This window comes from Marmota monax, unplaced genomic scaffold (genome assembly GCF_021218885.2).
Source record: "Marmota monax isolate L192 unplaced genomic scaffold, Marmota_monax_Labrador192_F-V1.1 WCK01_AAM20220418_F8-fsc00003, whole genome shotgun sequence".
NCBI classification, from domain to species: Eukaryota; Metazoa; Chordata; class Mammalia; order Rodentia; family Sciuridae; genus Marmota; species Marmota monax.
This window is the reverse complement of record NW_026694084.1, coordinates 18,944,031-18,958,909: the sequence shown is the minus strand read 5'-3', so window position 1 is coordinate 18,958,909 and position 14,879 is coordinate 18,944,031. Positions and strand designations below refer to the sequence as shown.

The 14,879-nt window shown below is 32.0% G+C and overlaps 1 protein-coding gene across 7 annotated transcripts in view; it reads left to right on the top strand.

Annotated features, from left to right (window-relative positions):
- The window catches only part of Csmd3 (CUB and Sushi multiple domains 3), a 1,151,628-nt gene that overhangs the window by 1,104,693 nt on the left and 32,056 nt on the right, over positions 1-14,879 (top strand). For all 7 annotated transcript variants that reach the window (XM_046464911.2, XM_058585685.1, XM_058585684.1 and 4 more), the window contains 2 exons: positions 1,241-1,423; positions 9,331-9,507. In XM_046464911.2, the coding sequence (XP_046320867.1) occupies positions 1,241-1,423; positions 9,331-9,507 (360 nt within the window). The remainder of the gene's footprint in view (positions 1-1,240; positions 1,424-9,330; positions 9,508-14,879) is intronic.

Below are 14,879 nucleotides of genomic sequence, written 5' to 3'. Positions count from 1 at the left end.
ATAAAACTAATTTTCATGAGACTTAAAGTCTAAGAAACTCATTGTGATGTTAATTCTCAGATAATTCATTATGGGCTACCAAAGTGTAAAAAAAAATAACAAATTATGCATAGATATTTGAAAGTGAAATGCTGATCATACAATTTTGTGTGTTTATTAATATTACATCACATGAAAATAAAGAAATTTAAAGACACCAAATACACAGACCATGTCAAACAGACATCTCGAAAAATAACATTTTCAATACTTTTGTATTCACTGCTCATTCGTTCTCTCTGTCTGTCTGTCTCTCTGGATATGTAGTAAGACATTTTGACTAGAATTATTTAGGAAGTGAGCAAAGCACTGAATAAATTCTTAAGATATTGAGTAGATAGTAAATTCTTAACATGAAAATTTTTAAAATTCATGTCCAGTCATTAACAAAATAATTACTAGCAATTTAAGCAGTTTATTATATATATAATAAACTGCTTAAATTGCTATAATATATATACTTTTAGTTGTAGTTGGACACAACACCTTTATTTTATTTTTTTATGGGGTGCTGAGGATCGAACCCAGTGTCTTGCACACGCTAGGCCAGCGCTCTACTGCTGAGCCACATCCCCAGCCCCAGCAGTTTCTAATTTTGGGTTACATATAGAATTTATTTTTATTATCAATATATGAGAAATGTGCAGTTTATTCATCCTAGGTAGTGAAAATTAGGGGGATAAATTTTAGCCAATAGAAAGAACTGTACCATAATATTTATGTTCCCTAGAAGACACCACAGTGCTAGATGAACTGCAAAAATATTATCAGTACTTACTAAATACAGAGAAGGAAAATGTAAATTACTGAATCCAGTTTTTAATGTTAGTTTTATAAGTTCACTGTTATTTGAATCTATAGGACTGTCAGCTATAAATTTTCCATTAGGTTGGTTATTTACTAGGTTCAGGAATTACTAATGAAATGTCTGTAACCTATTTAAGGTCTTCAAATATCACTGATAAAGAAAATAATACCATACTCTGCAACAATTTTCTTTTTCACCTATGTTTTTTCTTTATATGACCTTAGTCAGTTGGGAAATAGAAATTATTACTATGTCAAGTTATCATGTTCAAACACAACATTCACAAAAACAAATGCCTTCTAGACTATTGGCCTAAATGTTAAAAATTTATTAAACATTAAAAAATGTAAATGTTTATTGAGATAAATTAACTTGAACTTTACTGCATTGCAGGTGATGCCACTGGTACTTGTGGGGATCCGGGGACTCCTGGTCATGGTTCAAGACAGGAAAGTGATTTCAGAACTAAAAGTACTGTACGTTTTGCTTGTGATACTGGTTATACGCTTCATGGCTCAGAAGAAAGAACATGTTTAGCCAATGGTAGTTGGACTGGAAGGCAGCCAGAATGCAAAGGTAATCTCAAGCAGAAAAGGAGTATACTGTGAGTTCTGAAATTTAACATGTATCCAAATTCAATTGAATACTACTAATAAAATTACTTGTATTTCCCTGCCCTCAATTACAAAATAAAAACAATAGTATTTTTAGTTTTAGAGATAGCACCCTTTAATTCCAAAAATTACATTATTTTCATCACTCATTTACATACAAACATTATTCACAACATAAAAAACATTTAGATTGTAAAAATAAAACAAATATTTGTTAAAAGGGTTTATTTTTACTTCATGTAAGTATACGCAGTAGGGAAAAATAGGTGGTTTTTACATGAAAGTTACCTGAGTATCTGTTTTACCTTCTAAGTTTTTAGAAGTTTACAAGATTGACTACAAAATGAAATCTTGGAAAATTACCCTTGTGATTTTACTTATATTAAACTTATTGGTGTGCAAATAGGAAATATTTCCCATTAGAACATTCTTGAGTTTTTTGATTGACTGAATTATAAAAAATATTTTTCATTATTTTAAAAATTATTATATATATTCTTGGAAACATAGTTATCTTTTTTAACTAGATGAATTCTGATAATCGTGAGAGTTGCAATTAAATTGATTCAGGGAGAGAAGTTGGAGAATGTAGTTGCTGAGAAAAATATAGTTAAGTATGCTAAACTATTCACTTTATTTCTCAAAATTATTTTCTGAAGGCAGATTACAATGATGTAGTCATTATATCTCCTAATTACATTATGTATGAGTGATATTTAAGTCAGTACTTTTTTTTTTTTTTTTGGTACTGGGGATTAAACTAAGGGACACTCAACCACTGAGCCACATCCCCAGCCCTATTTTTTATTTGATTTAGACACAGGGTCTCACTGAGTTGCTTAGCACCTTGCTTTTGCTGAGACTAACTTTTAATTCAAAATCCTCCTGCCTCAGCCTCCTGAGCTGCTAGGATTACAGGCATGTGCCACTGCACAGAGCCTAAGTCAGTACTTTTCAATGCTGTTCTATAAAATACTTTAAACTTGAAATGCAGATTGCTATTCTGATGTTTTGTTGACATGTGCATTATGATTACTAGTAAAACTATAAGCCATAGCAGTATAACATTTAATATTTATCACATAAACAGACTTCATACATTTCATTTAAGAAAACAGATTTTAGTAGATGAACCAACAAAGTACATGAGCAAAAATACATAAAAGAAAAAATATTAAGCTATAGAAAAAAATACACAGAACCACTAATGAGAAAATTATGATTAATCATCATGACAAAATTCCCACTTATTCTTAAAATGGAAATGTGAAATTCTGGTGGGTGCAGTAAAACTAAAACTTTAAAACATAGCAGGATGTTTTTTTAACTTTTTCTAAATTTTTAAAAATTATTTGTTCTAATCAGTTATACATGACAGCAGAATATTTTTTGGTTCATTGTACACAAATGAGGCACAATTTTTCACTTCTCTGGTTGTTCATAAATTAGGGTCACACTATTTATGCAATCATACATGTACCTAGGGTAATGAAGTTCGTCTCCTTCAACCATCTTTCCTATCCCCATGTCCCCTCCTCTCTTCCCTCTACCTTTTGCCCAATACAAACTTCCTCCACTCATCCTATGCCCTCCTCATTATAGATTAGCACCCACTTATCAGAGGAAACATTTGGCCTTTGGATTTTTGAGATTAGTTTATTTTGCTTAGCATGATATTTTCCAGCTTCATTCATTTACCTGCAAATGCCATAATCTTATTCTCTTTTATTGCTGAGTAATATTGTGTGTGTGTGTGTGTGTGTGTGTATAAATAAAATCACAGTTCCTTTATTCATTCGTCTACTGAAGGTCATTTAGGTTAGTTCCATAGTTTGGCTATTGTGAATTGTGCTGCTATAAACATGAGGTGGCTGCATCACTGTAGTATGCTGGTTTTAAGTCCTTTGAGTATAGACTAAGGAGTGGAATAGCTAGGTCAAAAGGTGTTTCCATTCCAAGTTTTTAAGGAATTTCCATACTATTTTCCACATTGATTGCAACAATTTTCAGTCCTTCCAGCAATGTATGAGTGTGCCTCCTACCCCCACATCCTCGCCAACACTTATTGTTTCTTGTATTCTTGATAAATGCCATTCTGACTGGAATGAAATGAAATGTTAGAGTAGTTTTGATTTGCAATTCTCTAATTACTAAGGATGTTGAACATTTTTTTTTCACATATTTGTTGATCGATTATATATCATTTTCTTCAAAGTATCTGTTCAATTCCTCAGCCCATTTATTGATTGGGTTATTTTGGTTTTGGGGTGCTAAGTTTTTTTGACTTGTTTATATATCCTGGAGATTAGTGCTCTATCTGATGTGTGTGTGGCAAAAATTTGCTCCCAAAATGTAGACTATCTCTTTACATCATTGATTGTTTCTTTGCTGAGAAGAAGCTTTAGAATTTGAATCCATCCCATTTATTGATTCTTGATTTTATTTCTTGTGCTAAAGGAGTCTTAACTTATTAAGGAAGGTGGGGCCTAATCTGCCATGATGAAGATTTGGGCCTACTTTTTTTTTTTTTCTATTAGGTGTAGGGTCTCTGGTTCAATTCCTAGGTCCTTGATCCACTTTGAGTTGAGTTTTGTGCATGGTGAGAGAGAGGGGTTTAAATTTGTTTTGTTGCGTATGGATTTTCAGTTTTCCTGGCACCATTTGATGAGGCTATTTTTTCTCCAATATATGTTTTTGGCTCCTTTGTCTAATATGAAATAACTGTATTTATGTGGTTTGTCTCTGTGTCTTCTATTCTGTGCTATTGGTCTACATGTCTGTTTTGGTGTCAATACCATGCCATTTTTTTTTTTTTACTGTGACTCTGGAGTATAGTTTAAGGTCTGATATTGTGATGCCTCCTGCTTCACAAAAAATTCTTCTTGCTAAGGATTGCTTTGGTTATTCTGAGTCTCTTATTTTTCCAAATGAGTTTCATAATTACTTTTTCTATTTCTATGAGCTCTGATGTTGGGATTTTAGTTGGTATCACATTGACTCTGTATACTGCTTTTGGTAGTATGGCCATTTTGACAACATTAATTTTGCCTATCCAAGAGCATAGGAGTCTATTAAAGTGGTGAATTACATTTATTGATTTCCATGTGTTGAACCAACTTTGCATCCCTGGGATGAACACAACTTGATCATGGTGCACTATCTTTTATATATGTTTTTATATGAGATTTGCCAGAATTTTATTGAGAATTTTTGTGTCTATGTTCATCAGGTATATTGGTGTGAAGTTTTGTTTCCTTGTTGAGTCTTTCTCTGGCTTTGGAATGAGGGTGATACTAACTTTGTAGAATGAGTTTGGAAAGGTTCCCTTCTTTTCTATTTCATGGAAAAATTTGAGGAACATTGGTATTAATTCTTCTCTGAAGGTCTTGTAGAACTCAGCTGAGAATCCATCTAGTCCTGGGTTTTTCTTGGTTGGTAGGCTTTTGATGGAGTCTTCTATTTCCTTCCTTGAAATTGATCTGTTTAAATTTTTTGTCTTCCTGATTTAGTTTGGGCAGATCATATGTCTCTAAAACTTTGTTGGTGTCTTTGGGACATTCTTTTACACACACAGACACACACATATATATACATTTCTGTATATATTAGTTGTAGATGGACACAATATCTTTATTTTATTTTTATTTGGTGCTGAGGATCGAACCCAATATCTTACATGTGCCAGGTAAGTGCTCTACCACTGAGCCATAGCCCCAGCCCTCTTTTGGATTTTCTATTTTACTGGAGTATAATTTTTCAAAATAGTTTCTAATTATTTTCTGTATTTCAGTAGTGTCTGTTGTGATATTTCCTTTTTCATCATAAATTTTAATAATTTGTGTCTTCTCTCTCTCTTTTCTTAGGGTGGCCAAGGGTTTATCAATTTTATTTATTTTTTCAAAAAACCAAATTTTTATTTTTGTCAATTTTTTCAGTTGTTTCTGTTGTTTCAATTTCATTGATTTCAGCTCTGATTTAAATTATTTTAATTAATTACACTGCCTTCATAGTGTCCCAGAGATTTTGACATGTTGTATTGGAGTTCTCATTTACCCTTATGAATTTTTGTTTTTAAATCGCATCCTTGATGTCTTCTTATTCATACATCATTCAGTAGGGTGTTCTTTACTCTCCAGGTGTTGGAGTAGCTTCTGTTTTTTATTTTATCATTGATTTCTAATTTCATTCCATTATGGTCTGATATAATTCAGGGTAATATCTCTGTTTTTTTGTTTTGTTTTGTTTTGTTTTGTTAAGACTTGCTTTGTGGCATAACATATGATCTCTTTTAGAAAAGGATCCATGTGCTGCTGAGAAAAAAAAGTGTATTCACTCATCAATAGATGAAATATTCTATATATGTCGGTTAAGTCTAAATTATTGACTGCATTATTGAGGTCTATAGTTTTTTCTTTTAGTTTTTGTTTGGAAGATCTATCTAGTGGTGAGAGAGGTATGTTAAAGTCACCCAGCATTATTTTGTTGTGGTCTATTTGATTCCTGAAATTTAGAAGTGTTTGTTTGATATATGTAGATGCTCCATTGTTTGGGGCATAAATGTTTATGATTGTTATGTCATGTTGATGTATGATTCCCTTAAGCAGTATGAAATGCCCTTTTGACAGACTTTGGTTTGAAGTCCACTTTATCTGATATGAAGATAGAAACCCCTGCTTGTTTACATGATCCATGTGAGTGGTGTGTTTTTTCCCATTCAGGATGATTTTATTATTACATTTTGAGAACATTTTTTTAAATACATAAATAGTAATAGAATAATCTATAGTTTGATTTATCATTCCACTTCTGAGGAATTCTCCCTAAAAAATTAATATTAGTAAAGAAAGTATAAAATCATGAAATAGCAATTTATTATTTCTAATTATTCATAATTCTAATCTAGGAAAATATTATATAAATAATTGTATATGTACATATTTTAATAGTGCATAATCAAAAAATATTAAAATACAGTCTCTGAGGCAATATGAGAAAATGTATATCATATAAATGTTAATAAATAATAAGATTAGAATTATATATTTTGTTAGAATAATGGAAAATATTATTCATGAGGGAAATTATGAAGAGAATTACACAAAATAATCATATAACAGATTTATGAAACTAGTACTATTTTTATTCTTTATTTCAAATATTTTGTAGTATTATGTTACTCTAATTTATAATAAAATATAAAAGCATATGAATGGTAAAGTTCATATAAAAATAAAAATTTTAAATGGCATTAAAATGACTTAATTCATGAATAGAGAAGTGTTAACTTAAAGAAAACAGCATGACAAAATGACCATTTTATAAAAATGGTAACAAATGGTATTTTGTAAGATGTGTGAAAATAAAAAAATATTATACTGTTACAAGTGGCATATTATAATATTTTTGATGACTCTACAGCAATATACTTAAACAATTTTAAAGTATTTTGTAAAAATTTTTAAATGAGCCAGTGATTCTACTATCAGATGTTTATCTTAGAAACAAGATCAACGTAGAGTTATGGATATGCTAGATTATTGTATAGCCAAACTGATAGAAAAGCAAGAGAGAATTAAATGAAATTTAATGTTTATCAATAGGAGATTGGGTAAAGTATGAATATACACACATGGAAAATCACACTGTTACTAAACTTTGTGATAGAAGATGCACTAATTATAGTGTTAAGAAAGAAAAATAAGGTATGCAGCTATAGAATACCATGCATGGTATGATTATACATTTAAAATGGTGGTACTTCACTATTGTGTACTATGCCTAACCCAATGTTGAAATAAATGTTAAAATCAATACATATTTATATTAACATATATACACATTTATGCATATATAAGCATTTGATCAGGATTCTTTCTGTAAGGGACTCTTTTTATTCCTTATATTTTCATTTATTTTTGGATGTATTAGAAATGGCTATGTATTATTATTTTTTAATTATTTAGTTCCTTAAAAACAAAAAGTGGTCTCTAGTAACAAAAGAAAATTAAACATTTAAAATATACTTTATATAAAGCATCTGATGCAACAAATATCCAATTGGCAAACATGTTTATGCTTGTCATTAGCTTGAATATGATCCCGTGGTTTTATATATATTAACAGAATCATTGGTAAGAATCTATACTGGATGAATGATCTTCCATTAATAGCTGTATGACATTGGACAAGTTACCTAGCCTCTCTGGGCCTCAGTTCTCTAGCAAGGAATGGTGTTGATATTAGTACTAACTCATATCATTGTTGTGAGAATTAAATAATACTGGAAGAGTTGGGGTTGTCACATTTATTGTAAGTGGTCAATAAATATCAACTGTCACTTTTTTTAAGGTCAATTGACTACTAGGAAATGACTCTTAAAAGGAAGGATGGTTTTGTCAGCTAGTGCTGAATATAATTACAGCATTACTCACAGAAAACAAAAAAGTACTCTTTCCCCAAATGTCAATCTAACAGAGGCAAAGTACTTGCTGCTTCTTTTCTTTGTTTCCAACAAGCTTCCAGTCTTTCCTGATCATAAATATTTGCACTTATCTTTTTCATCTTACTTAATTTAGTTTATGTTTATTAAAAAAACATTTTGGATAAGAGAAATTTGTATATTAGGTGTGGGGAAATTAAAGATGGGAAAGTAGAAATGAAAGTATGATTTGACTATGACCTGATACTACCATGACTAAAGAGTTCTTGGTTTTCCTGTGCAGAAATGTGACTTGGCCTGGCTCCCTATTTCAAAGAGTAAACCACATGACATTTTCAAAAAAGAATGATAATTAAACAAATACTTCTTCCTTTGTGTCAAGGTTAATTATACATGACAAATATATATGACAAGAGTTTCATCTTGGAAAAGCATGATTATGCTTGATAAGTTAAAATGACTGCTATATCACAGATTTTGCTGAAAATGACGTCTAGAGTTTGAATTTTTGTATTTGTATGTGAAACATGAAGGTCCTTATCTGTGCATACATACACATATACCAAGCACCACTGTCAGTGACAGGAAAGATGAATATTTGAGATGAAGCAAGGGATATATATGACACTTTCTGAAATTATAATCCTGCTTTATATGCTAAAGATAGCCTTAAATTCTTAAAGTATTAAAATGCCTTCTGATATTACAACAAAATTTAATATTACATTTGCTATAGGATTGCTTTTAAGAAACTTTTAAAATTCACTTGGTTTTGATGGCAGATATTTAAACATATTATAAAATAGTTAATTACTGATAGGCATTTACATATAATGTTACTGTTAGGATATATTGAAAACTTAATATAAACTATTAGAATTCAGTTACTTTATGTTTTTCTCAGTTTATTTTTTTATACTTCTTGGCACGTAAATAAAGATTATAACTTTTTAAAGCAAATCAGTTATATTTTAAATTGTATTTTTATTTGCCCTCTAAGTATAAATATAATTAATATTGTATCTTATTTTTACATATCTCTCAATTTTACATGAAAATCTTTTTAGGCAGACTCTTAAAATCCTTCTCTGAAAGATTTTGTGATACCTGAAGACAATACTCTGCAAGTAATTGCTTTAATTTTAAAATATTTACTGAAGCTTCTAACAGAAGTTGAAAAAACATGTGTTATTATGATTTGAATCCCAGTAATTAAGCTAATAAAATCAACAAAAGTTCATCTTGAATTTTGACTACCTAAAAAAGATAGTTTTCTGCTTATTTTGGAGAATTTTAATTATTTAAATTATTTAAATTTAAATTATTCTGCTTCTTTGAATAATTTTAAAGGATTATTTAGGCATTAACTCTTTTGGAAAGGATTTCTAATTGCATTAGTTTTTGTAATTCTTAATCTCTTTTCTTTACAGCTATACAGTGTGGCAACCCAGGAACAACAGCCAATGGGAAAGTCTTTAGAATTGATGGCACAACATTTTCCAGTTCAGTCATTTATTCCTGCATGGAGGGATATATCCTTTCTGGACCTTCAGTTAGACAGTGCACAGCCAATGGAACATGGTCTGGAGTTTTGCCTAACTGTACAAGTATGTTTTATTTTTTTTATATTTAAAAATAATTATTTACTTGAAAATATTTGTGAGTTTATACATATGTGTTTTATACTTTACAAAGCCATTTGTTTGATTGTCCAGCAGCAACACACACACACACAAACATACACACACACAAACACACACACTCACACACACACTGATTTTTTAAAAGCCCCATTCCAGTCACATGTGTAGATATGTTAGCTATGATATTTCCTGTCCACTTGAATTTTGGAAATATTTTGTAAATATATAATTTAATAATAAAAGTGTACTCAATTCCCCATGCCTAGTAGTAGAGATGTTGGTTTAAAAAAAGAAAGAAAGAAAGAAAATTCTACCTGCATTATTCATCTATCTTGGATGCTGGCAGAGTTGAGAAATTGCCCTTTCAATGATTCTGTCTCTAGAAGTTGGCCTTACAAGGAAAACTTCCTGCCTTTTCCCAGCACTCATCCTGTAACTGTTGTGAGATTCTTGTTAAACCCACTTTCAATATTGAGTGAGAGGCTTTCTCAAAATAACTAGTTTTCTCTAGGTGGATAAAAGATTCTATTACTAAAACAAAATCACCCATTCAAGAATAATGCACAAGTTAGCAGAGAAATTATAAATGTTGAATAACATTCCCAGAACTAAGCCAAGCTGGAAGAAAGGGATATATATCATAATGTCAGGTAGCTCAAAACAGTACCCTCATTTTAAAATTTGCTGAAGTTATTTTCTGTGATGTTCAGATTGAGAGACAAGATCTCAAACTTACTACAAATAAATATTAATTCACCCCCCCCCCCTTTATTTTTTCCTTGTCAGCACAAAAAATAGGATGTTAGTCATACAGGTTTTCTTACCTTTCCATGGTTACCAGGCAGGACCATGTCTGGTGCTTAGAGCCCACAGTGTACAATGTACACAACATTTTAGGAAGAAATCACAGCCTGTGCCAGGACGGGGCTTGTCAAGTGGAGTAAGGGTTAACTTTCATGACTAAAATGATATATGCTCATTGGTTTGCTTGGATGATTTTTCTCCTTCCTTCCTTCCTTCCTTCCTTCCTTCCTTCCTTCCTTCTTTCTTCTTTTTTTCCCCAAGGGTAGCTAACCAACTCTCTCTCTCTCTCTCTCTCTCTCTCTCTCTCTCTCTCTCTTTTCCAACTAGGATTTTTGCTTCCAAAATGTCCAATGCTCAACATTCTGCATCTGGCAGGTCTTATTCATTTGAACCAGGAAAATATATTTAATCAAGTTTATTGATATAGGAATTTCAACCTTTTGTTCCAGACCAGCATGGAAATGCCTCTTACTGTCACAAATCTGAGAATTCTCAAAGAATTTTTCTTACACACAATAGGTCTGAGGATGGGACTACTCTTACACAGGGGGTGCTAGAGATATCAATCATGAAACTGGGTGCAGTGAAGCTAAACATGAATCTTTGGCTCTTCAGCAGCTCTCAACCAGGGCCCATTTTGCTTCCCAGGACATTTGGCAATATCTGGATATATTTCCAAAAGACACAGTACAAGGTTGTGGGTTGCTATTAGAATCTAGTAGGTAGATATCAGGGATACTGCTGAAAATCCTACAATGCACCAAAACCCCAAGAATCAGTTCGCTCTAAATGTTAAAAATAGTGCCAAAGTTAAGTTTGAAAAATCCAACCTTTTGGGAATGTAAAAAGAAAATAAACTTCTGATTTGGGAGATTATACAAATTCAGAACTATTGTGTGTTTCATCTTTCTAGAACTTCATGCTCCTACAGTAGAATTCTTCTGGTCTTGAAGGTAGAAGCCTGACAATGCACATGTGTAAAGCATGGGCCAGCAAGCATGTACATTGTTGCATTGTTTATAAAAGGAAAATATGAAATCATTCAAATATTAGTCCATGGGAGTTTGTTTACATATTTTAGATTGCATGTGTATCTACATGAGATATTATACAATTAAAAATACATTACATGGATCTACCTGTTAAGGTACAAAAGTGTCCATTAGATATTAAGTTAAAAATGAATTATTTAAGAAAACTCTGGAAGAAATTATGTTACTTTATTTTAAAATGCACATTTATATTGTTCACATAAGAATTTAAAAGGAAGAATAGTTTTGAAGTGATAAAAATCATTTGGAATTACAATTGTTTCATTTTAGTTTATTGATTTATATTTATCACAAATAAATATCAATTACAAAATAGAGTAATGAGAAACCTCCCACAAAACATATTCAATGGGGAGCAGAGGTGCACACCTGTAATTCCAGTGACTCTGAAGTCTGAAGCAGGAGGATCTCAAGTTTGAGTCCAGCCTTAGAAAAACAGCAAAGCCCTACTAAATTTAGAGAGACCATATCTCAAAATAAAAAGGACCGGGGATGTAACTCATTGGTAAAGCACACCTGGGTTTAATCCCCAGTACCAAAAAACAAAAACAAATTCAAACCATTAAAACAATTTGTATATATATATTACAATTTGAGCTGACAATTTATCATTTCTTCATATACTATTTTCATATTTATTCTTTAAATAAGTATTTAATCTCTAATCATGAGTCATGCACTAGATTAGGTTCTGATTACACAACATAGAAGAAAAAACAGCTTCATGGAATTTGTTGGTGTGTGTGTGTGTGTGTGTGTGTTGTACATTTAAGGATTATGATAATTTTTGAAGATATTCTTGAAATGAACCACAGAACTGATGTCTCTAAATTTTGGGGTGAAACCCTAAAGAGCTACTAATCTAAGGTTTTTCCTGAAAAAAAACCCCAAAGCCTTTTTTGGTTGCTGAAAACAAGCTGGTAGTGAAAGAACTGACTTGCAGAGCAGGTGCTGTTTACAAAAACTGTTGCTATTGGAAACTGTCTCTTTGATTGGCCTTTGCTTCATTAGGAAGTCACCAAACAAATCCTTCTGAAGCTTTTATTGTCTGACATTTCATTCATTATGCTGACACAATATGCACAACTCTTTCTTAGTGAATGTATAAAATAAACCCTCTGTCCTTTCTGGTGGATGCATCTCAGCTCATGTGCCCTACAAATGGATTGGCTGTTTCTTCTTGCCAAGATTCAAATTCAATCTCTAAAAGCACTGTCTAGAAAATAACCATTTATAGATGTTGTCAATTGCTCTTCTTAATTAGTAATAATGGTCAAAAAATATAAGATGACTTAAAATAAGTTTTTTTTTGAAAGAGAGAGAGAGGAGAGAGAGAGAGAGAGAGAGAAAATTTTTTTTTCAATATTTGTTTTCGGTGGACACAACATCTTTTTATTTTTTTTATTTTTATGTGGTGCTGAGGATCGAACCCAGTGCCCCACACATGCCAGGCAAGTGCGCTACCACTTGAGCCACATCCCCAGCCCAAAAAATAAATTTTTAATAAAAAAATAAAAAGTGAAAGTGTATAATCATTTTCACATGGTTATAAATTTTGAAACTGCAAGAAAGAAATATCATTTTTAGTAAAGAATATGATTATTTAATTTCTTATCTATTTCAGTTGTATCATTAAAAATATTTTTACTCATCCATAATCATAGGAATAAAAATCTTTCTGTATACAAAAGTCTAAATAGAAGTAAGATAGAAAGACTCAAAAGTTTTATTTCAATAAACTGTCTTGTGGGCTCCAAAAATTATAAGATTGAGTATCCTTAATATCATTCTTTAATTTAAATGCTGTTACTCATAATTGTAAAACTTCCTGGGCTCAACAGGTAAGAATAATATGAAAAAATATTGCTATTCATAAATCTTTTTAAATTTTTTTTTAGTTATTGATGAATCTTAATACAAAATAATAAATACAATTCAGTTGAAGTCCCATATTATGGTTTTCCATGCCTTAACCTGTTCTTAGTCCTTAACCTTGTGAAACTAGTCTTGAAAATCAGAATCATGTCCAGTTCCCCTGGTGTTGAAGATTGAACACCTGGGAAATGTCAAGACAAGAGAGAGAGAGAGACTCCTCTAGAGAGGAGGGTGTCCAGAGCTGGTGCCCTGAGGGAGTGGGGGTATCCTGTCCCTTTTATAGGTTTTAGGTTTAATTTCTTCTTGTTTCCCCTCCTCTTCTTATCTTGCCTACCTGGTGACCAAAAGGGTGATAAGAGAACTGTTCAGGGTTTACCTCTCCCTGTTTTTTTTTATATCTGGCAGAAAAGGCAGGAAAGGAGCTACCCAGGGAGTATTCATGAACAACTCCTTGCGGAGAGAAACAATTCCCTGGAGGCAGGTAACCTTGGCAACAAGTTTGAGGAGAGGGAAGTGCTCTGGAGGTATTAGCATTGTATTTCCTTTTGAATAAACCCCTATCTTCCTGACCCAATCATTAATTAACTACACTGACTGTCTCAGTCTGACTTGGACCTCCAAAATATTGAGAAATGTTAATTTAAGAAAGATGTGGAGAGATAAAGAGAGAGAGAGAATGGCAGAGAGAGAGAAGAGGAGAGGAGAGGAGAGGAGAGGAGGGGAGGGAGAAAGAGAGGGAGAAATAATAATCCAAGTTTACCTGGGAAAATTACTTACCCTTTAAGAATAAAAAGACTTGGTAGATTAAAAGGCAAGCCTATTGCATTGTTTTTAATCTTCAGAAAATAAAAACCATAACTTGTATTTTGCTTTTTCTTAGCTGCCTGAAAACTTTTACCCAATTTGTTGACCAAATCTTACTCAAAATTTTTGCCTCAAAAAAGTTAGCACTTTTGTAACTTATTCATAATCTTTGATATATTTCATTTTAAAATAGAATTTTGTGTTATTTGTATTTTCTAAGATTTTCTCAAATCTTTTGAAAGTTTTTAGGTAGTGTCATAAATAAGTCATTATATTATACATGCAGTGACACTTGGGTATAAAAATCAGTGCAGTTGATAATCATCCCATGCTAGAAACTGTATTTAGAAACTAATGCTCTTTAATGGCCATCCTAAATTCTTAATAGTTTTATCTTTGAATTTGTGTTTTATAACTGAATTCCAATGGGACAATGGAACATGTGCTGAGAACTTGGAATGAGCACTCTGCCTCCCAGTATTCCTTAGCTAGGTCCTAGGCTTTGGCTCCTCACAGCCTGGTAGCCCTGACCCTGTTTGGCCTCCCTATTCTCATTCTTGCTCTGGGACCATCAATGCTTTTAACACTGCTGATTGATTGTGTCATTAGTAGAGAGAGGTTCACACTTCTTTGTTGTCCTTACCTTCCAGTGGGGGTTGATTGCAAGTGTGGAGGGTTAGATGGTATATGCATGGTGTGCTTGAGGGCAGAAATATCCCTGTATTAGGTTGATAATACTATGGAATATTGGTGAAGAATTTGGATTGGAAGACCTCAAACCCATCCAAGTTCAGGTAGCAA